Source organism: Rhinolophus hipposideros (genome assembly GCF_964194185.1).
Source record: "Rhinolophus hipposideros genome assembly, chromosome: 20".
Classification (NCBI taxonomy): domain Eukaryota; kingdom Metazoa; phylum Chordata; class Mammalia; order Chiroptera; family Rhinolophidae; genus Rhinolophus; species Rhinolophus hipposideros.
Genome location: NC_138066.1, coordinates 22,345,547 through 22,370,872, shown reverse-complemented (window position 1 = coordinate 22,370,872; position 25,326 = coordinate 22,345,547). Strand labels below are relative to the sequence as shown.

At 42.4% G+C, this 25,326-nt stretch overlaps 1 protein-coding gene across 3 annotated transcripts; it reads left to right on the top strand.

Annotated features, from left to right (window-relative positions):
- The first annotated feature begins 246 nt into the window (after positions 1–246).
- Positions 247–23,107, top strand: DUSP14 (dual specificity phosphatase 14). Of its 3 annotated transcripts, XM_081029238.1 has the most exons (4): positions 287–381; positions 16,783–16,837; positions 20,105–20,193; positions 21,321–23,107. In XM_081029238.1, the coding sequence occupies exon 4, from the start codon at positions 21,410–21,412 to the stop codon at positions 22,004–22,006; it is 597 nt and encodes a 198-aa protein (XP_080885364.1). In that variant the 5' UTR covers positions 287–381; positions 16,783–16,837; positions 20,105–20,193; positions 21,321–21,409; the 3' UTR covers positions 22,007–23,107. The 3 variants fall into 3 exon arrangements, with proteins under 3 accessions (XP_080885363.1, XP_080885364.1, XP_080885365.1); XM_081029237.1 differs by lacking the exon at positions 16,783–16,837 and having other exon boundaries at positions 247–381; XM_081029239.1 differs by lacking the exons at positions 287–381; positions 16,783–16,837 and adding an exon at positions 1,944–2,029 and having other exon boundaries at positions 21,321–23,101.
- The last annotated feature ends 2,219 nt before the right edge of the window (positions 23,108–25,326 follow it).

Sequence of the window (25,326 nt, the reverse complement as noted above, 5' to 3'; positions counted from 1 at the left end):
TGGACGCCGAAGTCGGGCGGGAAGAGTCACGCAGGAGCCCAGGGACCCCGGAGCAGAGGGTGCGCCGGGGGCAGGCACATGGCGGGGCCACACCACCCGGCGGCGGAGGGCGCGTCGCGCACGCGCGTCGCCCGCGGCTCGCGCGTCCCCAGCGGGCTTCCCCCCCGCGGCGCGCCTTCCGCGCCGAGACCCCGCCCCCTGCCCCCTGCGCCCCCCCCCGCCCCCCCCCCCGAGAGAGGGCGGCTGGGCGCAGGGAGCGTGCGCGCGGCCCGCCCCGGGCGCGGGCGGAGGGGAGAAGGCGGGGTGCGCGCGGCGGCCGGCCCGCAGAAGCTGGGAGCCGCGCCGGAGGACGGAGCGTCAGCCGCGATCCCGGCCGAGCTGGTACGGGGCCCGCGGGCCCGGGCGGGAGGCAGCGGGCGGGCGGCACTTGGTAGCGACGTGGCTCCGGGTCGCTGGAGGGACCAGGCGGTCGGGGCCCCGCGCGACCCTCGTCTCTGGAAACTTTGTGCCGGCGCCCCCACCTGCTCCCGGCGGTTCTCGCATCCTCGGGGCAGCGGGGAGCGGACAGGCCCGGGGCCCCCCGCAGCTGCCCCTCCGCGGCGCCCGGCCCGGATCTCGCCGGCTCTCGGCGCGCACCCCTGCGGCTGCCCCTCTGCGGCGACTCCTGGCCCTGGGTACCGGCCCTCCGGCCCTTCGCGAGCATCCTCGTCTGCTCCCTTCCCCTCCCGACCCCTGTGCTCCCGGCCCCGCCGTGGCCTCCGTACCTCCGCCGTCCACAGCCTCCCGCTCCGAGCCACAGGGGCCCACGGCGGCTTTTTGCGTCTTCCAAAGGTTTCTGGTGCATTGGTAGAAACAACTTGACTTTCAGCAATGCCAAGTATTCAACTTGAGTCTTTTTCTGCGGTGGTAGATTGATGTGAACAGTGCTGACATGTCTTTTTCTTTCTCCTAAGTACCCTTGCTCCAAAGCGAAGTTGAGTTGTTTGTGTGCGAGGGGAGTTGCGTGCTGTGGCTGCCTTAAGCGGATTGTATAACTCTATTTTATTTACGTGGATGTTGCCAATGGTACCAGCCAGTGTTATGGTAACTGGGCATCCCAGAGACCAGGGAAATGACTTACAAATGCAGTTCTACTGTGTTTGGATTTATAGAAACAACACAAAACTTCCAGCAGGACCTCAAGGCATTTAGCGTGTGTTAACTAGCTGTTCATTGTAGTTTTATAAGCGAGGTTGGTAGAGAGCATTACCGTACCGTTTTACAGATGTAAAAACTGAGGCAGATAGCTGAGTCCTGATTCTTTACTAACTTAAAGGAATGTGGACCAAGAGATTTAACCCAGAGTTTTCTGGAATTCCTACTCCATTAGGCCACTCAGAAATACAATGCAATGTTGGAATATCCTCCCTGAGATTGTACAGATCAATTAAAAATCAGAGAAGCTGGGGCCAGCTGTCAACAACTCCATGCTTGGGACTCAGCTCTGTCACCGAGTTAAGTGATACTGGACAACTCACAGCTGCTGTATGTGTTTCCTGCTCTTTAAAATGAGGGGAACAAAGGTGCTGTATTCTTTGCAAAGTTGTGTGTGTCTAGAAGCTCCACTCCCTTGAACTGCATTTGGTGGTTGTTACTTGTGGACTCATAAAGGCTCTCATTCTAGGGTTCCCTTTAGAAACGCAGGGAATGAAGTGCCCCCAGAATGAATAACAGCCTCTTCACCAGAGACGCCTGAGAATTCAATCGGGGACAGGCCGAGGCAGAGACCCCAACCTGGGTGCGGGGACTGGGTTGCCGAGTGGAGGTAGAAAGGAGCCCTGCACAGGCGGCTTGACACATGGGCCCTATTCCTGCCTCCAGCTCTGACTCATCTTCTGACGCTTGGGGGAGGAGAGGTAGTTGCTTGATATTTTTGGCTTTCCCCCATAAAAGGGGAGACGTTTCCTTCATTCCAAGTCTTTTTAACGTCAGTATCAAACGTGTCAATGCTGTGTTCTCGTCTGACATCTTTTCTATTGGTTAAATGCAGGTATGATTTCTATAATATCCTTAAATAGAATGGCATAAATGTATATTCGTATCATAAAAAACTGGCCAGGTGTAGTATAAGTCCAGGAAATCCTTTAAAACCTTAGTATTTTAAAATGGTGATCTTTACTTGGGTTTGATGGATTCCTTTGCAATTGGGATTTTATTTTAAAGCAAGTTGGATTAAAAAAATGCTTTTTTTTCAATATTACAAGAAATACATTAATCATTCTCTATGTAAAAAATTAAAATTTTACAGGTAAGGTTAAAGCCTTCTTTTGAGCATCTTTCCCAAAAGCAACTGCTCTGTGTATCTTGATGAGTTTGTGTGTATCCTTTTAGACTTTTTTAAACATTTTCATAAATATCTGTTTGCACAAAATGATTTTTTAAATTGAAATGATTATATAAAATTAAGCAGGCCTGTTCATAGAGATTTGGTTTCTTTTTAGAGTAGGTAGCATGTGTTTTAATTACAGCTGGTTGTAGAGTTTTATTAACCTGGTAGTGTGGTAATATTTCTCTGGTCAATGGGCAAATGATCCCTTCTTAACCAACTTCAATGCAGTTAAATCATTAACATCCTAGGCATTGCTCTGAGTTGCAGAGTAACTTTCCCATTAGAAAAAAAGAAATCTAGGACTACTAGTGTATTCATCTTTTCTTTGCTTATAAGGAGGCATAAAAGGGAATGGAAGGCAGGGACAGTTGCTAAAGCAACGGGCGCCTGGGTGTAAACTTACAGAGCGAATATTTAAGGTGGTAGCTTTAGTTATTTATGAAAGCTTCACTGGGGTGAAGACAAAGAAAGGGAAGTGATGTGGTCACTGTTCAGATCAGTTAATTTCAGGAGGTGGTTGAGTTAAAACAAAATTCACATCAAGAGTTTATGGGTTTAAACGTTAGACATTTATCGAGGATTTTTGCCATGCTAGAGGAACTGTGCTGAATACTGGCAGATAAGGTCCCTGACCTCGTGAGGCCGACAGCTGATTGTGACATGCAGAGAGGAAGTGTTCTTTCCCCAGATTAGCTGAATTATAATGGTTCTGAATTCCTGGAAATCGACATTGTATTTATTTAACTTTTTTTAAAATTGTGAATTGTAACACACAGAAAGGGGTATAAAACATAAATGCATAACTTAATCAGTGCTTTTAAAGAAAATGCAATCATAACTATCTTGTCAAGAAGTGCTCTCATTCCACCCACTATTTCCCAGTGACAACCTCTCCCTCACCCTTACAGGTAACCAAGCCAAGGAACTAGTCTCATTTGTGTGGAAATCACTTCCTTTCTTTTCTATAGTTTTATCCCCTAAATATAAATCGTTCAACAGCTCAGTTTTGTCTGTTTTTCACTTTTATGCAAATGTGATCAAAGTTGGAATTTTTAAAAATCCTTTGGGGTCAATATTATATGTGTGTGTGTGTGTGTGTGTGTTTGTGTGTATGTTTCTATTTATATACACATAATTTTTTTAAATCCTTGCATTATATAGTATTAAGATTTCTCCATGTTGTTACCTGTGACTATAATTAGTTCATGTTTGTATGAACCACAAGTTATTTATCACCATCCACTGCTGATGGATATCTGGGTTGTTTCTGGACTGGGGCAGTTATAAACAGTGCTGGGTCATAGGTGTGCGGAGCTCCAGCTTTCCTAGCTGATGCCTGTTTTCCAAAGTGGTTGTACTACCGTGTTCCCCCCAAAAATAAGACCTAGCCAGACAAATCAGCTGTAAAGTGTCTTTTGGAGCAAAAATTAATATAAGACCCAGTCTTTTATAGTAAAAGAAGACTGGGTCTTATATAATATAGTATAATACTGGGTCTTATATTAATTTTTGCTCCAAAAGACGCATTACAGCTGATGGTCCAGCTACGTCTTATTTTCAGGGAAACGGGGTAGTAACTTACATTCCTCCCGTGGTGTCAGCCTTGAATTTATAACCCACTGTATTTGCTATTTAACCACAATATGTTTGGATATTTCCTGAATAAATGAATACATGTCACCTATATGTACTGATCCCTGTGCCTTCATGTATCAGTGTATTTATATGTACTTCTGTTTAATTGTATAGTTTGGACTAATATACCACTCAAAGGCCAGAGATGGTTTTTACACTCTATTTGGTTGACAAATACCTAGGGGAACCCTTTCATTGATTTTTTTTTTAAATAGACATGTAGTTATAGGGAAATTTAAATATGCAAAATGAAGTATTAAAAACAAAAGTGTCTGGTACCTAGAAGACTTCTGAAGGTTTTGGGTGCCTCCTCGCTCTTGAGCTACCAGACACCCTAACTTGGTGACTCGTGTTGTGCTAGTGAACGCTTGCTTTGTGCCCAGCCCTGAATGTGCGGACCAGTCTTGCTGGCTTTAGTGTGTGACGTATGCAGGAACCCAGGCCAATCCTTGGTAAGTACCCTCTGAGGAGAGGTAGTCACGTTCTTGTGAGCATGTGCAGATCCCCTAATGGGCACCGAGCACAGACCGTGGTTTGCCCCTCATTGGCAATTCCAGAGGAACCACAGCTTCTTTGCTACTGGAATAAATGACTCTTACCATCTTTCAAATGTACTTTTCTCCACATCTTCCTTTGTGTGTGACAGAAGAGGTCACAGTAGTTTAGAACTGGGCTTGATACAGAAAATTCCTGCTTTCTAAGTAGACAGTTGCCAGGTTAACTTGAATTGCCTGTGTCTGGTGTTGCTAGCTGGGTTTAAAGTTAGGGGTGTCTGTGGGATGGGGTGGGGAGGGAGGGCAAGGATGCGAAAGAGAGGGGGAGATAGGGAGGTCACGTCAGGACAGTTATTAAATTATTAAATTCAGGTATGTGTTGAGTATCTGCTGTGACTAGTATTATCTACGAACAGCCTATTGTAGAAAAGCAGAATGTTCTACAGCTCTGCTTAGGTTTAGAAAATACCCTCTGGATCCTTTTTCACAGTTAGAGGAGTGGTGGAAGAACAGTAGCCCAAAGAATGTGAGTTTTGTAGTTTCTTTTTATTTCTTCTGTATGGCATCTTGGAAAATGGCTCAGTCGTTCTGTGTTCAGTTTTTACATAAGTCATGAGTATTTTTTTAGTTATTTATAAAAGCTTTGTTTCAGATATTCTAAAATAATGATTATTTTTTTTTTAATAGCTTTTTTTTGGGGGGTCAAGTTGTTGTCCTTCAGTCTTAGTTGTGGAGGGCGCAGCTCAGCTCCAGGTCCAATCAGTTTTCAATCTAGTTGCAGGGGCGCAGCCCACCATCCCATGCATGAGTCAAACCGGCAGCCTTGTTGTGGAGAGGACGTGCTCTAACCAACTGAGCCATCCGGCCACCCCAAAAATTATTATAATTTTTAAAAACTACTTATGTATAAGTTCAAGAAAAGACATCTATAGGAGAAGGATAAAAAGTAGTGTCAGAACCTCTTAATCTGAGTGATGGGAGAGAAATCCTATTTGTGTTCTTTTATATCCCTTCAGGTGGGCAGTAGCTTAGAGAGGGACTCTGTATTCCTCCTGTTGCAGGGAAGACAGAGCCTGGGTGCGGAGGTCAGGGCCATGCCACTTCCCACTCTTGCTCTTACACTGACTGAGAGTGACCACCCATCCAGTGTGGTCAGCTTTCCCCCCTGCCGTCTTGTCTCAGTGGACAAAAACACCTTTTTGAAACTCATTTGCAACTGCTGGGCACTTTTTTGCCTTTGTTCCGGAGTAGTTTCAGCATTAATTGCCTATGGTAGGTCCTTTTGACACCTTAGCTTTTTGAGTTTGTGGATACACGTGAGAAATTCTTAAGAGCCTACTGCTTCTGTTGACTAGTAAACATCTATGTGGCAGAGAGAATATATGAAGCACCAGCCTTCCTCGCCTGGAAGAGAGAGGCCAGGAGGTGAGCTTGCTTGAAATTTTGAGGAAATAGTGATCAAAATATCTAGGAGAGTACTGTCAGCATACAAGTTTACATACAAATTTGAAATCAAGATTTATAATTAAGAATTTCCTAATTTAGTCATTGCTTCACTCTGGTATCCTTGCCACGTTCTCTTACCAAATCGACTATTAGTCTAGCTCTCATGTGAAGAGAGAGGTATGGGCCAAAGCCTACAGAGGTCGCTTGGATCTAGACATTTGTTGTAGTTAATTTTCTTCTATTCCAAATAATTTTAATTTTTAGAAATTGCAGTCACATAGAAAATTACAAGGAACAAATTAACCAACACTACTACTCATTACTCAAAATTGGTCATACTTGCTTTATCTCCTTTCCTTTTATTAAAAAAACATCAAGCTTTATAAAATCGAGGCTCCCTTGGGCCCGTCCTCTTCCTTCCCCACTGAGACAACCATCTCCATGAATATGATAGGCTGCCTTCTAACCCACTAGATTTAAATCCAGTCCTGTGCAATGATGATGGATCGCGTACTATATGATGGTGGTCCCGTAAGATAATGGAGCTAAAAAATTCCTATTGCCTGGTGACACTGTAGCTGTCCTAATGGTGTAGCACAACACATTATTCACATGTTTGTGGTGTTACTGGTGTAAATAAACCTACTACACTGCCAGTTCTATAAAAGTATACACAACAATTATGTACAATACATAATACTTGATAATAACTACGTTACTGGTTTAGGTATTTATTATACTTTTTATCATTATTTTAGAGTGTACTCTTTCTGCTGATTAAAAGGTTTGCTGTGAAAGAGTGTGCCGTTACACTGGCAGCAGCCTTGGACGTCTTGTGTTGACTGCATCTCTTGATTGCATTATTTTCTCTTGTGCTTGATTTAATCTCCTGTTGTTTTGTTCACCATGGTCCCTAAGCATACAAAACCCACTGCTAATGTTGCCAGTGAGAAGTCACATTGAGTGATTGTCCTGGAAGTGAAATTAAAAGTGAATAAGGGGGCGGCCAGCTAGCTCAGCTGGTTAGAGCGTGGCGTTCTTTAATAACAAGGTTGCTGGTTCGATCCCCACATGGGCCACTGTGAGCTGCACCCTCCACAACTAGATTGAAACAACTACTTGACTTGGAGCTGATGGGTCCTGGAAAAACACACTTAAATAAATAAAAGTTTAAAAAAAAGTGATTAAGGACTATGAAGGATGGTTATTGCTCATCAGTCAGGCATGCCCCATTCCACCATAGCTACCATCTTGAAGAACAAGTGATGGAAGCTGTTAAAGGATCTGCTTCATTGAAAGCTACGAGACTAACAGAATTTGAGAAGGGCTCATATCAGACATGGAGAAACTTATAATGACCTGGATTGAAGACCAGATACAGAAGCATATCTCTTGCTTTTAGGTCACAGCCAAGTTTCCTTGTGATAGTGAAAGAAAAGGCTGGACCCAGCTACCATGTTGAATTTACTGCTAGCTCTGGGTGGTTTAAACAACTCAAGAATCATTATTCACTACATACTATGAAAGTCAGTAGTGAAGTCTGAGTGCTGATGTGAATGAAGGCAGCCGAAGAATTTTTGCAAACTCTAGATAAGCTGATTGTGGAGGAAAATTACTTGCCAAAGCAAATATTCAATATGGATGAAACCTCCCTGTTCTGGAAACAGCTCCTTGAAAGGACCTTCATCCATAAAAAGGCCACGTCAATGCCTCAAGGTTTTTAAGGACAGGATAACAGTCTTGCTGGGGGCAGTGTTGCAGGCTACAAATTGAAGCCCTTTGTGATCTGGCAGAGTGAGAGCCCCAGGCCCTTCAAGCCTATCAGTAACCCCCTGCCCGTGTACCGCAGGAGCAGTAAGGAGCAGTAAGAAGGCACGGATGATGCAGCTCCTCTTCCAGGATGCCTTCCTGAATTGCTGTCAGCAAAGCGGAGAAGTACTGTTTGGAGAATAACATAGCTTTCAAAATTGTGCTGGTTGTTGACAATGCGCTCGGCCATCCTCCTTTTATTGGTGATGTCCATCTCAATGTCAAAGTGGTGTTTCTCCCTCCAAACATCACCTCTTTGATCCAACCAATGGGTCAAGGATTTATAGCAGCTTTGAAGGCCCACGACCTGAGGAGGACCTTTGCTCAGGCTCTTGGTGCAACTGAGGAAGGCACAGAAGACACTGATGCAATTCCGGAAGGACTACGACCTCTATGACGGCATCAGGAACCTCGGTTGGGCTTGGGGGGATGTCAGCAAGGAGCGGAGGAATGGCGTCTGGAAGAAGACACGCAAGAGGTTGGTGCAGGACTTGAAAGGATTTGTTGAGGAGGAGGAGGTTGCACAAATGAATGTGGCTGAGACGGCGAACAGCTTGCACCTGGCTGTGGCTGAGAACGACACTCCGGAGCTCCTCGACGTGATTCCTGAGGAAGTGCTCAATGAGGAGTTGTTGGAACTGGTACAGGAACGCGTAGCTGAAGAAGAGGCAAGAGAAAAGAAAACTACAGGAGAAGAAAATAAAGAACCTCTAAGAAAATTCCTAGTGAAGGGTTTAGCAGAAGCTTTTGCAGACCTCAGCAAGTTCCTCGAAAAGTTTGAAAACGTGGACCCCAACACCAAAAGGTTTTCATCAGTAGAGAGGAGCTTTCATGGCATTGTCTGCTTACAAGCAAATCTGTGATCAAACCTCCATGGCCCTATTTCTGAAAAGATGACACCTCTTCAAGAACAGCCTCAGGCAGGTCTTTCAGGAGGTGGCAGCTCCGCCTGCTATTGTCCCCTAAGACCTTCCAGTGGGACAGAGGTGGAGGTGGAGACAGTGATGAGGATGGTCCTGACTCTGTGTAGGCCCAGGCTCGTGCCTGTGTTTATGTCTTAGTTTTTAACAAAAAAGTTAAAAAGTAATACATTTTAATATAGAAAAAAGCTTATAGAATAAGGATATAAAGAAAATATTTTTGTACAGCTGTACAGTGTTTTGAGTTCGAAGCTAAGTGTTATCATGAATCAAAAACTTTTAGGGGTGGCTGGTTAGTTCAGTGGTTAGAGCGTGGTGCTAATAACACCAAGGTTGTCGGTTCTATCCCTGCATGGGCCCCTGTGAGCTGCGCCCTCCTTAAACAAACAAACAAACAAATAAAAACGTTAAATAACTGAAAGGCTTACAAAGTAAAAATGTTAGAGTAAGCTAATTATTGAAGAAAATATATATTTTTTAAATTCGGTGTAGCCTAAGTGTACAGTGTTTATACAATCTATAGTAGTGGACAGTGTGTCCCCGGCCTTCACACTCACTCCCCACTCACTCACTCACTCACCCAGAGCAACTTCCAGTCCTGCCAGCTCCATTCATGGTAAGTGCCCCATACAGGTGGACCACTTTTTATCTTTTACACTGTATTTTTACTGTACCTTTTCTATGTTTAGATACACAAACACCATTGTGCTCCACTTGCCTACAGTATTCAGTACAGTAACGTGCTGTACAGGCTTGTAGCCTAGGAGCCACAGGTATACATCACAGAGCCTAGGTGTGTAGGAGGCTGGACCATCCCCGTGTGTGTAAGTGCACTCTGTGCTGTTCCCACAATGACGCAATTGCCTAACGATGCATTTCTCAGACCGAATCCCCATCATTAAGCAACGCATGACTGTGTCTGTGTATTTTAAACTGAACTATTTTTGATTAGTGTCAGAAGGACACAGGAATTTCTTACAGCCTTTAATTTGCACTGGCACATGTTCTGTGTTTGGGGACCAGAACTCTTTCAGGGTTAAAGGTTGTAGCTCACTTCACATGGTTAACAAAAATTGGAGAAGTATTCAATGTTTCGTATAGCTTCAATTACTTGGTATAAACTTTCAGCTAAAGATGATCCAAAATGTAAATGAAATGGAACTTGTTTCATACTGGATTGTATCTTAAATCTAAATAACTAATGTATTATTTTATTTGAAAATAACTTTTAAAACTATGTTTAAAAACATGTTTATGAAGTTTCTTGTTCCATTTATCCTCCTAGAAATTACAGTTTATCTTTTCCACAATAGCTTCATCTTATTTTAAATTCTTTTACAGAGGTACTTGCTGGAAATGTAAATTCCCAGGCCTTTACCCCCCAGAGATTAATTAGGTCTGGGGTGGGGCCTAGGAGTCTGCATTCTAACCAGCAGCTCAGTTGAGTCTTGTGCAGTATATTCTTTTTTTTCCTTCTAATTTTATTGGGGAACAGTGCGCTTCTCCAGGGCCCATCAGCTCCAAGTCCTTCAATCTAGTTGTGGAGGGCGCAGCTCACTAGCCCATGTGGGAATTGAACCAGCAACCCTGTTGTTCAGAGCTTGCACTCTAATCAACTGAGCCATCCGGCCACCCCATCATGCAGTATTCTTATTCAGAGGTCCTTAGGACCACACTTAGAAAAATATTCCTTTGCCATACTATGATGGCCTCATAACATAATTTCAACCAGGGATTGGCAAACTTGTTCTATAAATTGGCCAGGGAGTAAATACTTTAGGTTTGTGGACCATACAGTTCCTGTTGCAACTACTTAACTTGCCGTTGTAGTGTGAAATCAGCTATAATTAATACATTAACAAATGAGTATGTCTGTGTTCCAATAAAACTTCATTCATGAATACTTAAATTTTAATGTCAAGTAATTTTTATGTGCCGTGAAAGTTATATACGGAGTTTCGCCGCACCGGAGGTTGGCACTCTAACCACGGTGTTGTTCAAGGGTCAGCTATACTGTTCTTCTTTTGATTTCTTTTTTAAGCATTTGGAAATGTATAAACCATTCTTAGCTCATGGGTGGTGGGCTAGACAAGGCCTGCCATCCGTAGTTTACCAGCCTCTGATTTGAACAAGAGTAGAGTGTGGCTCAGAGGCCACTGCATTCTCTTATATGAATAATAATTAGTACCGTGTTTCCCCTAAAACAAAACCTACCCCCAAAATAAGCCCGTTAAGATCATCAGTCAGACGGAAGCATTTAGTACGTTATGACGATGTTCCTGAAGATGACATGACTGTATTTGAATAAACATAGATTGTTGTACATGAAAAAATAAGACATCCCCTGAAAATACGCCCTAATGCGTCTTTTGGAGCAAAAATTAATATAAGACCCGGTCTTATTTTTGGGGAAATACAGTAGTATAATGTCAAAAGAGTGATGTATATTGCCTTATTGTGTAAGACAGTTGTTTCAGGAGAAAAGCCAAGGGAATAACTTCAGGATCCTCTCTGCCTTTTGATTCCTCCCTTTGCTATGTGGGGCTCAGACTCAGCCAGTTGCCCTCAAAGTCGGGTAGCCCGGCTGTCCCTCAGCAGGGAGAGGGTATGTAGCTTCACCAGGTTCCTTCCAGTAAATGCAAGAGATTTACCTGGTTATTTTATTCTTAGAAACTCCAGTGGATGATTATAGATGCCTTTGATGTATAAAGAAAAATGGGAAATTAATCAATACTTTATAAATGAAATGAATTTGGTATAAAATCACCACAAATGTGGAATTGGGCCGGGGGTATGATAAAGAAATTCTTGCAGGGAGAAAGTTGAGGCTCACTGCTTGAATTTTAAGGATTTTAATTCATCCAGTGAGACATCAGACGATAAGATGATCAAAGGGTGGTCAGCTGTTCACTGTTGAGCTCTTAGTCCTGTGAATATTATGCTAATTTATACAATCTTTTTTGTTGTCCTTAAATAAATAATGAGATTTTAAGGACTTAGATCTTATTTATGAAAAGATCTGCATTTTCTGAGATTTTGTACCTACCTTGGGTTTAATTGCTGAATTTTTTGTTTTTTAAAGTACTCTATGTGTAGATGTTCTGACCTACCTAAGTTCACTGCTTAACCGAGAAGCTATGATTCATATTTAATTTTTATTACTCTTTGATGATTTTAAAGTATTATTTACATGCACTGTGACACAAATTGGTTTCCAGTTATCACCATACAAGTTGAATGTGATTGCAGAATTCTATAAGCATTTCCTTGGGTTAGGTTTATCAGGTTTTTTACACCCAAAGACCATTTCATACTACTTAGAAATTTAGGACTTTTTAGATTTATATTCAGATTATAAAGCACAATCAGACTGACCTTAAGTTCCTTAATTTCTTTGCAGTTTTTATTTCCTTCCCCAATGAAACGTCCACTTTGGTAGTCGTCAGATCACTTGATCTGTTGTGGTCAGATTGTCTGATTAATCAACAGACAACTCATGGAAAGGGGCTGTGTTCCCAGTGGGGTTACTAATTTTCTGTGTAGTCTGGGAAAGCCTCCTAACCTCCATTTACCTCTGATTCCTCATCTGGGAACCATGACAGCAGAAGGATACTGATCTGTGGGAGGCTGAGCATGCTTGTGTGGCTTAAACAAAACAGGAGCTCAGGTTTGTTTCAGCAAGTCCAGTGGGACAGACTGAGGCGGACCAACGAGAGCGGTGCTGCTCACCCTTGACTGTGTATACTGATCACCTGTGGAGTCTGGGGTGGGGCCGGAGAGTCTGCGTTTCTGTCAAGCTCCAGGTGGACGCTGCCGGGTCTTGGGTCACACTTTTTGAGTAGAAAGAGGTTATAGCAAAGAGCTTGTCTTCTCCATCTGGAATCTAAAATTATGGAGGCTCTTGAAAGGCAAGAATGGCAGTGTTTTAAATGGATTGGCGGAAAAAAAAATTGTATAATTGTAAGACCCCTCATAATTAAGCAAAATTATAAGAAACAAAACTCAGGTTTTCAGTATCACTGACTTTTACTTTGACCCTGTGCCTTCTCTGCATTGCTGTGGCACGTACTGTTTGCACTAATTTGATTTACTTCATGCTAGTCCATCTCTTACTGTTGTTATTCAGCTGTTTTATATGAGTATCTTGTGCCATCTCTTTAAGGTAAAATCCTAGCACAGGGTCACGTCTTATGTTCCCTTTATGTCCGTTCTAGTCTTATGTTCCCTTTATGTCCGTTCTAGTTACTATTACTGCATAGCACTATGTCCCAAAACTCAGTGCGAAAACAGCCATTTTTTTTTTGCTCACAGAGTCCTGTAGTTCAGAAATTTGTACTTCACGTAGTGGAGACAACTTTTCTTGGCTCCACAACATCTGGGGCCCCTGGTGGGAGATTCAAAGCCTGGGGGTGGGTGACTTGATGGCTGGGAGCTGGAATCATTGAAGTATCTTTACTCACATATTTAGTAGTTGATCTCGGCTGTCAGCTGGGACCTCAGGTGGGCTGCTGGTTGGAACACCCACATGGGACCTCTCCACATGGCAACTGTATTGGGCTTCCTTACAGCATGCAACGGGGTTCCAAGAGCAAGTCCTGAGAGCAAGGTGGAATCACCTAGCAACAGCATTTCTGCATCTCTACTGTACTCTTTTGGTTGAGTTGGTCACATAAGGTCATGTGGGATGAGAGAGATTGCTGTGGGCACCTTTGGCAAATATTCTGCCCCAGGCCCCAACACTTAGAATAATGTTGAACACGTGGCATGAACTCAGTAAATACGGTTGTGTGAATGAGTGAAAGGTAAATACCCAAGTGGATGAGGACGAAATTCAAAAATTCAATTCTAAATGTGAACAGATTACCCCAGGGTACCCAGAAAATGTACCTTCCTTCACCTTTTATAGGTAGTTATTGATAGTCGCTTTTCCCTACTCCTTCTCTTTCTAACATTGAAATCTATGAATTCATCATATGGAACCAGTTCAAGTCTGTGCACCTATGCACTGTACTGGCATGTTTTTCCTCTTCTCTAGTGTCCTTTGAGCTGTGGTGTATTCTTCGTGCAGCAGCTGGCTAACGTCTTAGGCTCTGTTCGTGGTCCACATGAGACACCGGGATGGCCGGCCAGATCACAACTACACAGGCAGTTACCCTACAGCTCCGTGTCACACTGGGGGCATATCTGTGGCCAAACCACTACGTTGACTCTCAGCCTTTAGCTTTATGTGTATTTATCTTCATCCCACGACACCATCATATCAGTTAATTCATTTGGTGGGAGAAGCAAAACAACCCCTCCTCTAAATGTAAGATGTTGAGGTGTTTTAGCCAAATTACTAAAGCTATCTAGATGACTGAGAACAATTTGTGAATATCATTTATTTCATTTTACTTTATATGAATGTAACTCAAACATTTGTTTGAATTTTATTCTTAATGCTCTGTCAAAGATTTTTTTTCTTTAATGAAAGTTTACTGGACTGACTTTTATTTGTAAGACTGAGTATATTAGCTTTTCCCCCAATGGAACATGTTTCTTCTAATTTAATAAGGAAAATTAATGTGAGAAGTAGTATTTATTTATTTATGGCAGTGTAGGCTAAAATGCTTCTGTTTTTAAAAGGGTAACTTTAAAGTTTTTTTTTGTTTTTTTAAGAACTAAAGATTAATGGAGGGAGAAAGTGATTACATAGGCTCACAGGTGTAAAAATAAAATAACAGTGTAGGACTCTGACATATATTGTGACCCTCTGAAATTTCTAAAGCTAAAAATATTTTAGTCAATCATTTTACAGTCATCTCTAGCACCACTGTGGCAATTTTCTGCTTATTCAACATGAGAAAAAGCAGTAGATAGAATTTCAGTTAATTGCTGATTCTAGCGGTTGTCATGATTTTTTTAAAAAGTATCCTCTGTGGCACTGGGTTGGATGCTCTGAGTAGACCATGACTCCGGGCGGTGATTCCGAGTCTGCTCCAGGTGTGGGCACCAGTGCCCGCAGGAACCCGCTGCCCGCATCCCCGCTTTCCAGTACAGGGAACAGCCAGTGGCTGCTGGCTTATGCATTATTGAGATCACAGGCCCACTGGGCAGACACTTAATTCTGCATTCTGTTTAGCACTCAGTGCTTTGCTCTTTATTCAGAGACCAACATCATCTCTGCCGAGACACTGCTTATAACTCGTAAAATACGTTTTTGGGGGTGGTTTAGGGCAGCTCCTTTTTGTCTTCCACGCCATCCCACCCCTTCCCCTGGCCAGGGAAGCCTTTTTCCCTCCAAAAAGTAAATGTAGCTGCCAGAGCAACTTGGGAGCGCTGAGCTGACCACCACAGACAGCAACGTGGACATTCCTCTGGTCATCCTGGTCCCAGAGACCAGTGTGCTACAGTGGGAGTGGCACGGTCACGCAGAGAGCACCTTGCTCTGATATGTCAAACGTGGCTCAGCCTTTTACACTCCTGATACCCTTTCTGTCTTCTAATACATATTTACTGAGTTGATTTTGACACACCGGTGATGCGTTACCCATATTTTCTTCTATTTATGTTTAGAATCTGCTAATCCTAGAACTGAAGCAAACTAAGGCTTCTTCTCTGGGACTACTCCTTGCTGAGTGAGGTCCCTATGCTCTCAGGAGGGCTTTCTGTGTCCTGAATGGTGTACCAGTTTGTAGCAACATTTTCCTATTCCAGGCAATGAGAAACTGGGGCAGCTCAGCAGATCTGGGCTCCGTCTTTTCTATAAGTAGCATTTAAACACATTCTTCTTAGGCAGGTCCAAGACCCCTTTCATGCATTGAAGGCGCTGGTTGGTGGTGTCAGCATGCTGTAAGGCAGGTAATGAGAACACAGCCACCCCGCCACTTCACCCCACCCACCGAGAAGCAGTGTGGGCTTGAGCTAGGAGCCCCACACCTTGGGTCTGGTTCAATTACTTGTGTTCTCCACGGTGAAATCATCTCTCCCTTTCTGAACCTTGGACTTTCTGATATTTAAAAGGGTTGTTTGTTTGTCAAAGGAGCATCTGTAATCTCTGTGCCCTCTGAGTGCTCTCTGGCAGAAGTTGTTTTTCTAAACCTTGGACCCGCTTTGGCATTTTCAGCAGGTTTGTTGGCACGAGACTGGCTAGCAGCAGCAGGGAGGGCGCTTCACGTCTGTCTCCCTTGGGTTCTGCCCCGAGGACTCAGTCTGTTTTCTTTCCCTGCGGCATCAGTCCCCCATCACTGCCCAGCAAATGGGCGTTAACAGAATAAGCTAGGCTTGGAGCCCACACTTTGGCCCTGGGGGAAAACCTTTCTACTGAAAAGGCCAGCGAGCCTGGGACCCCTGCCTCAGGAGGGCTGCTAGTCTTCCCAAACAGAATGGTTATCTGGGAGCTCACAAGACAGTCCCTCTGAATTAGACAGTAACTAGATTACCCGGTTGGAAATTTGATTAGCATCTTCCAGATTTTCCACATTGATTAGGGAGTTACCACTAGCAGTTTGAAAGCCTAATTTTGCGTTTATTACCATGGTGACTCTGCTTTTTAAACTATTAGGACTCTGCCAGGGAAAGATTTGGAAATGGCAAAAGACTGCTCTACTGCAGGACAGGATGTTCTCACATCCAAGTTCTGCCCCTTTCCATTTGTATCTAACACGGCCGTACACTTTGTGTGACGACTTCCATGTTCCGCCTCCTGACGTGACTGCACCTGTACACTTCTCAGTGTGCCCCTCACCATTAGTCATCCCATGTGGGCCCCCAAAGAGGGGTATAACCTGGGGCGAGGCGGCTCCCTTCCGACAAGGGCAGTTTCTGGGAGGGTCCCGCACTCCGAGTGCCTCAGCCTGGCAGGGGCCTCTGGGTGGCACCACACCATGCTCCTCTACGGTGGCCTGTGCGTGCTCTGACCCGTGGCAGCATCAGCACCACCCGGGAGACAGCAGTTCTCGAGCCCCACTCCAGAACTGTGCGATCAGAAACTCGGGTGGGGCTCAGCAGTCTGTGTCAACAAGCCCTCCAGTTGGTTCTGATGCACTCAGGTTTGAGAACCACTGCATTATAAAGCTGTAATTATTTTTCAACTTTTTTATTGAGGTGTAACTGACATACAACATATTAGTTTCAGGTGTGCAGCATAATGACTTGATGTTTGTATATACTGCAAAATGATCACGGTAAGTCAACATCTGTTACCGTAGTTAAAAATTGTTTTCTTGTGATGAGAACTTTTAAGATTCTACTTAGAAACTTTCAAGTATGCAGTACGGTATTAACTAGTCAGCATGCTGTACATTACATCCCCATGATGAATTTATTTTATAACTGGAAGTTTGCATCTTTTAACCCCCTTCACTCATTTAGCCCCCTTCCTCTGGCAACCACCAATCTGTTCTCTGTATCTATGAGTTTGGGTGTTTTTTTGTTTTGCTTTTTTAAGACTTCACATATAACTGATACCATATAGTATTTGTCTTTCTCTGTTTGACTTACTGATTCAGTACCCTTACTAGGTATTGGTCTGTTCAGATTCTTTATTTCTTCATGATTCAATTTTGGTAGGTTGTCAAATTTGTTTGTGTAAAACTGTTAGTAGTAGTGTCTTACGATCCTTTGTATTTCTGTGGTTTCGGTTACAACATCTCCATTTTCACTTCTGATTTTATTTGAATCCTCTTTTTTCCTTGGTGAGTCTAATGAAAGGTTTTTCAATTTTTATCTTTTCAGAGAACCAGCTATTAGCTTCATTGGTATTTTCTACTGTTGTTTTAGTCTCTATTTCATTTATTTCTGCTTTGCTGTTTGTTATTTCCCCTCCTTCTAACTTGGGGCTTTGTTTGTTCGCTCTCTAGTTCCTTGAGGTGTAAAGTTATTTGAGATCTTGATGTAGGCATTCATCATTATGAACTTCCCTCTTAGAACTTCTTTTGCTGCATCCCATAATCTTTGGTTTGCTGTATTTCCCTTTTTTTTTTATGTCTTTTTTGATATATTCTGTGACCCACTGGTTGTTCAGTATAGCATGTCTCCACATATTTATGAGTTTTCTAGTTTTATACCATTGTGGTCTGAAAAGATGCTTATTTCAATATTCCTAAATTTATTAAGTTTTCTGTATACTCGTGTAACTGTAAAGTCCAACTTGCCATTTAAGGCTTACGTTTTCTTAATGATTCTGTCTGATTTATCCATTGATGAAAGTGGGGTAGTAAAGCCCCCTAGTATTGTATTGCTGTCTATTTCTCCCTTTAGGTCTATTAATATTCTTTATACATTTAGGTGCTCCTTAAGTGGGGTGCATATTTACAAATGGTATATCCTCTTGTTGGATTGACCCCTTTATCATTATGTCTTATTACAGTCTTTGTTTTAAAGTCTATTTTGTCTGGTGTAAGTATAGCCACCCCAGCTTCCTGTGATTAAAAGACACATGGAGAGAAAGTAAAGGGATGGAAAAAGATGTTTCATGCAAATGGAAACCAAAAAAAGCTGGGGTGGCATTACTTACATCAGACATAATAGACTTTAAAACAAAGGCTGTAACAATAGACAAAGAAGGGCATTTCATAATGTTAAAGGGATCAATCCAACAAGAGGATATAAGTCCTGTAACCATCTATGCACTCAACATAGGAGCACCTAAATAAATAAAACAAATATTGACAGACATCAAGGTAGAGACTGACAGTAATATAACCATAGTAGGGGACTTTAACACCCCATTGACATCAATGGCTATAATCATTGAGACAGAAAATCGAGGAAACAGTGGCCTTAAACGACACATTGGACCAGATGGACTTAACTGATATTTTTAGAACATTTCACCCAAAAGCAGAATATGTAATACGTTCTTTTCAAGTGCACATGGAACATTTCCCAGAATAGACTACATGAGATCAATTACAGGAAAAAAACCAAAAGACACACAAACATATGGAAGCTAAATAACATGCCATTAAACAATGAATGGGATAACAAGATCAATGAAGAAATCAAAAGATACCTTGAGACAATTGAAAGTGAAAACATGGTGACCCCAAACGTATGTTACACAGCCAAAGCAGTTCTAAGAGGGAAATTTATAGCAGTACAGGCCTACCTCAAGAAACAAGAAAAATCTCCAACTATTAGGTTGGTGCAAAAGTAATTGCGGTTTTTGTTAATTTTTAACCTTTTAAACCGCAATTACTTTTGCACCAACCTAATATCTAACCTTATACCTAAAGGAAATACAACAAGAACAACAAACGCAGCCCAAAGTAAGTAGAAGGAAGGAAATAATAAAGATCAGAGTGGAACTAAACAAAATAGTCTAAAAAAAATAAAAAGAAAAGATCTATGAAATCAAGAGCTGATTCTTTGAAAAGATAAACAAAATTGATAAACCTTTAGTCAGACTCATCAAGGTAAAAAGAGAGAGGCCAAATAAGTAAAATCAGAAGTGAAAGAGGAGAAGTGACAACCAACAACACAGAAATACAAAAGATTATCAGGAAATACTATGAACAATTAATTGTGTGCCAACAAATTGGAAGAGATGGATAAATTCGTAGAAATATAATCTTCCAAGGCTGAATCAGGAGGAAACAAAATCTGAACACATTGATAACTACTAACGAAACTGAATCAATAATCAAAAAACTCCTGGACCAGATAGCAATTTTGGGGGAGATGGATATATTTATTATTTTGAGGTATGGTGTTTCAAATGTATATATACATCAGAACTCATCAAGTTGTATACTTCATGAAGTTATATATGAGTTATGCCTCAAGAGAGCTGTTAAAAAAAATTTAAGTGTGATGGTTACCTGGTAAAGGCAGAGGATCAGGTGGGGGAGGAAAACATTTTTAATGATGCTCATTAGTGCTCATCATATTGTTACATAAAGTAAATAAATAAGAGAGCCAACATGGAAGAGAAAGAAAGTGAAATTTCGAATTGCTCTCAACACCACTTCCTGCACTTGGCATTCATGGCTGCAAGCCACATCTGCAGAAGGTCTGTGGGAAGCTGTCTTCCAGCATCTGGTTTATCCGTTGTACCCACTGTGTTTATAGTACACCGCAGACTCTCACACCGCTGGGGTGGCTGAGGGTGGCACATGGAAGAGACTTCTAGCTTGTTTTGCATCTCTTGCTGGTCCAGTGATCAGAGCCTTACATTTCAGATATGTTGTGGGCTCTGAATCTTTCAAAAATTTGTTTGTTATAGCCAAAACTGTACTTACATTTGCCACACTGTGGGTTATGTGTCATTAATGAAAACCTGAGACTTAGGTTATATTTCTTACTGGAGCGTGTTTTTCAATGCACAGCTAGATATATTTGGCGTACTTTCCACTTTATTCCAGTCAAACTCAATATAGTAGTAACAACTCAGGAGGAATTATTTTGAACTTCCTGCTTGGCCACATATTTGCCTCCTTGTCTTTCTGCAGATCTGATTTATATCCACTGTGACCAGCACTGTCACTTAGGATTTTCCAGGTCTACACCCAGGACTCCAGAGTGACCAGACTCCTCACAAGTGAGTATCCCCAGTAATACTTCTGTCTGTGGAATGAGGGGTGTTCTCTTCTGACTGGAATCCCTCGAGCAGCCCTACCTACCCTGGGTGGGGATAGGCACAGACTATAAAGCAGTGTGGATATGCAGTGAGAGGAAATGGTGGGTCTAACGTCCCAGAAAACCAGTGATTTCCTTTTCTATTGTTAGTAATATATGCTATACAGCAATTATATAATATTGATACAGCAATTATATAATATTGAATGTCTTTTATAGTAAACACTGTACTAATGAGAGAATATAGATCTTTAAATGTTAAACTAATATTTAACTCCAACACACATGTGAAGACAATGGGATTCATCTTGGAGCTTAGAATTGGCTGAGGAAAGTGAAATTATTTAACCAAACCCAGGTCATTAATGAGCTAAAATGCTCATTAACTTAGACAAGTGAATTCTTGAGACCATGGCCCTTAAATTGCCTGGGATTATTTCCATGGAAGTGCCACAGCACAAGTTACCAAAGTATTCAGATATCACAAATATGATAGGAGTAGCTGTTTTTTAAATAATAAAAGGTTAAGGTGACCATATGTCCTGGCTTTTCTGTAACTGATCCAATTCAGTATCTTTTTAGTCTATAAAGAAAGTTCATTGAACGTATTACTTAATGCGATGTCATTCTCATCCCTTTGTAAGATCTGTGTAGAATTAGACATGGATGTAGCAACAGCATGTGTAAGAACATGGTTATCGGAGGGATTAGAATTTCTCCTGCTTCCTTCGTAATTTCCAAGGAACACCACTCCCTTCAGCAAGAGCAAGACCCTGCAAGACTGTTGTACAGGAACCAGTTGGGCATGTTTCTGTCTGTCACTTTTCCTAAGATAGGATGACTGTTTCCATTTAGTGCCCTTTTTTTAAACACTCACCAGAGAGCTGAGTTTTACATTGATTTTACATATTGGCGTCTTAGGCTACTTTTCCTGTTAATTGATAGAAAATGATTTGTCTACATTCCTGAAAGAACACACTCTATTATAGACAACAGACATCTCTAATCCTTTCATCTTCCCTTTCCACAAGCACTGCGGAAGGCTGTGATCAATAGCATTTAATACTGACAGATACCTGTATTTTGCAGGAAGGAGACTATAATTTTGGATTCCTTGGTGGGGAAAACAAAACACTGGTCTTGCTTCCAACGATGCAAGTGTGATTGCTGGCGTCTTCATGAGCTCCAGAGGTCACAGCACACTACCACGGACTCTCATGGCCCCTCGGATGATTTCTGAGGGGGACATAGGAGGCATTGCTCAAATCACCTCCTCTCTCTTCCTGGGCAGAGGCAGTGTGGCCTCCAACCGGCACCTCCTCCAGGCTCGCGGCATCACCTGCATCGTTAATGCTACCATTGAGATCCCCAATTTCAACTGGCCCCAGTTTGAATACGTCAAAGTGCCTCTGGCTGACATGCCTCATGCCCCCATTGGACTGTACTTTGACACCGTGGCCGACAAGATCCACAGTGTGAGCAGGAAGCATGGGGCCACCTTGGTGCACTGTGCCGCAGGGGTGAGCCGCTCGGCCACCCTCTGCATCGCTTACCTGATGAAGTTCCACAGCGTGTGCCTGCTGGAGGCGTACAACTGGGTGAAAGCCCGGAGGCCCGTCATCAGGCCCAACGTAGGCTTCTGGAGGCAGCTGATAGACTACGAGCGCCAGCTTTTTGGGAAGTCGACAGTTAAGATGGTACAGACGCCTTATGGCGTAATTCCAGACGTTTATGAGAAAGAGTCCCGACACCTGATGCCTTACTGGGGGATTTAATGCCACCAGAGCCCGCATCGGCAGCCCCTGGAGCAGAACCAGCGTCTGCTGCATACCGTCTGCTCCCCTCTTCACCTTTCTTTTCAAATGCTGACTTTGGTTCTCCCAGAAGTGTTTTTTACACTGAGTGCTCAAGTTTATTTTAAGAGATAGGGAGGGTGGGGAGGGACATAAGGGGAATGCATACATTGCTAGTAACATTTTTAAAACTAACATTTTGGAATAGTGTTTATGAAAATCTTTAACTGGCTTTTAATCATTTTTAATAATTTGAACAGTTTAATAAACTGTTTACTTCTGCTCTATCATGAATCTCATGCCTTTTGGCATCATGACAGGTCCAGGAGCTCAGTGCAAAAACTGCTATGGGCCCTGATCAACCCTTTCGAGACAAGCTTTGCCTAAGTCTGCAGACCACACCAAGCGCTTAGGGAAGATTGATACCAGCTTCAGTCTCTACCGGATTAGCCCTACTCTTTCCTTTCCCCTTTATTATTTAGTGACTTTGTAAGTTAAAAAAATAAACCTTTATTATTGAGCTGTTAAGTAATTATAATGAAATCTGCTGCAAACGCCCTCTTGGATTCAGTGTGCCCCAGGACTAAATTAGCATTATTTTTAATAAATCTATCTGCTTAACATATTAGAATTTTTACTAAGAAGAATTTCAGTGTGTGTGTGTGTGTGTGTGTGTGTGTGTGTGTATGGAAGAAAGATGCTCTCCAATAATTGTGTTACACACGGCGCCTGTGACAGTGATGAACAGTCCTTAAAACAGACATCCCAGCTGAACCGTGCCCAGGTTTGACCACCTGCAGACGGCCGGTGTTAACATCATTCAGTGCCGGAACAGTGGGAACAGCCGAGTGTATACTGATGAAAGGTAGTTTTCGCCCGGTAACTGGAGTGCACCAAAGCAGTGATCCCCCTTCAAAGAAATGGGATCTTAACAAAAGATGTTCCTTTGCTTAACTATGAACACACAAATGCCTTAAACCAAACCGTAATACAAGTGATCAACAAATAACAATGGTTTCCTTTGTTGAAACTTGGAAATGTCGCCCTGTTCACTGTTCCTAATAAATCTGACAACACAACTCCACAGGGACTTGGTAGTTTAATTAGTTCTTCTCTATTCCATGTTCCTGGGGAACTACTGGCCATTACCAGATTGCCCCTGACATTTAGATAGGGAGCCACGTGTCACATCACTGCTTTTTTTTTTTTAAACTTCATTTGCCAGTAGGTTGTAGCTTACTTATCACTGGAATAATTTTCTAGATTTTTGGTCTATTTTGGCAAGAAACCATCAATATAATACCCGTGGCTGCATATTTATATTAATTACATCCTCCAGATTCTACCTGGTTTGTGGCAATGGTTTCCACCTAAATTTTACTTTGTCTTGTTTCATACAATTTGCCCACTTTTGCACCATTATTGTCTAAATAGAAAAACTGAAATAAAATTAATAGTTTCTGTGGGAAATCAGAGGAACCCAAAAATGCTACATCAGCACATGATCAAAAATCAGTCAAAAGAACAAAGCAATCCTATGGCTATGGCGGCCGGGGCCTCTGTAGCGCGAAGGCAAACTGTAAGTCTGGTAGACTGGGTAAGAATCCACAATCATCATTGTTCTATAGTAAGAAAACACCTGGTGACAGATGTCCTTGGTAATTAAGGAAAATTTCCTGCAGAAATCCTGGCAAACACCAACACGGATGTAATAACTAAGAACATTCTCAGCAATTAGGAAGCCTAACACCTTTCTAATCTAAGTGTCAGAGTGGATTAGCTGGTCACAAAGGAAGGTGTGTGACCTAGAAGGTGTTACGAGCGTTTCTGTAGTGATCCCCAGTGCAGGGCAAGCATTTCACATTTCTATAACATAAAGGCCCTATAACCTTTTTGAAGCTTAAGAACACTAGTCATTAAGGAAAAGGCAAGTAGAAGGCATCTTTAATCAGACAAAAATATGTATATGCATTCAAAATATTCAAATTTAAAATAAGCATCCTAGCTAGAGTGCTAACTAGTAGCCACGGGAAAAATAAAGCATGGATAACATCCTAATATAGTGCCACATCTACCTCAAGCACATCCAGACAAAAATCACATACCAAGCCATAAAATTTTTAAAGGCAAAATACAATACCAAAAAAGAAAAGTGCTTATGACTCGCCACTCGAGCAGTAGGGTGAAGCTGCCTGCACAATGCACAGTATGGAAATGAGTAACCTTGGTTACAGTTTCCAAGGACACTGGGCTCTTGGCTAACAAGAGCTGAGGTAAAGCTGAATGCAACTCTGAGTCATTTTAATAAACTTGAATAAGAAAAATCAACGCAACAGTATTCCACACACCCCAAGTCCTTATTGGTGGTGTCTAATAAAACATTTCCAATATTAAACAGATATTAAAAGTAATGACTACTTTTCACAGCAAAGGCTTTTTGTTGATATCTACTGAATTTTCCTACTGCACCTCCCATGGAGTGACTAAACTAAACATGCCATACGTGCCAAGGCCAGCAGAAAGTATAGTTAGACATTTTATCTGAGGCATTCTGGAGTATATCCAGGAATGAAAACCAATCTAGTTATCAGGTGAGCACACTTCAAAAAAATTACTGACACAGGCCATTCTTACAGAAGAAAAGTCCCTATAGCATTTCCAAAAAACGTCTCAGCAATGTAAATTCTGTCAAACTGGGCGACATTCTTACCGCAAAGGTAGATTTTGTTATCATCTATTATGGACTGTACAAGACCAATGAGAAGCCGGCTTGAATCCCGGTGCCACGCCAAACCCCTAGGTGCTACGCGGACTGAACTGGGGCAGAGAGGCCTCAGGAAAAGCCTGCTAGAAACTGGCCCACGTGTTCCCCGACACTCCACCAAGCCCTGTGGAGGGCAAAGGCTGTGAAGGTAATAATCCAGAGACAGCTGTCTCAGTCCTTAGGAGCTGGGGACAGAATCATTTACAGCAGGGGTGTCCAAACTGCGGCCCGCAAGCCAACTGCAGCCCGCAATCCATTTATTGGCCCGCAGCAAATTCCAAAAATACATTTAGTTTACTTGAATAAACCAGGTGAGGCAATACGTACTTCACCTCGAGTGAGTGGCCCGGCTGTTTGTGTATTTTACCGCATATGGCCCTTGGTGAAAAACGTTCAAAAAAGTTTGGACACCCCTGATCTAGAGCAAAGGAGAAAGAAACACAGATTTATCTCAACAACACGTCTGCATTCTGGTGCAGAACAAGGTGAAGCAGAGCCCCATCAATCGCTTTGTAACGAGAACATTCTGTACCTTTCT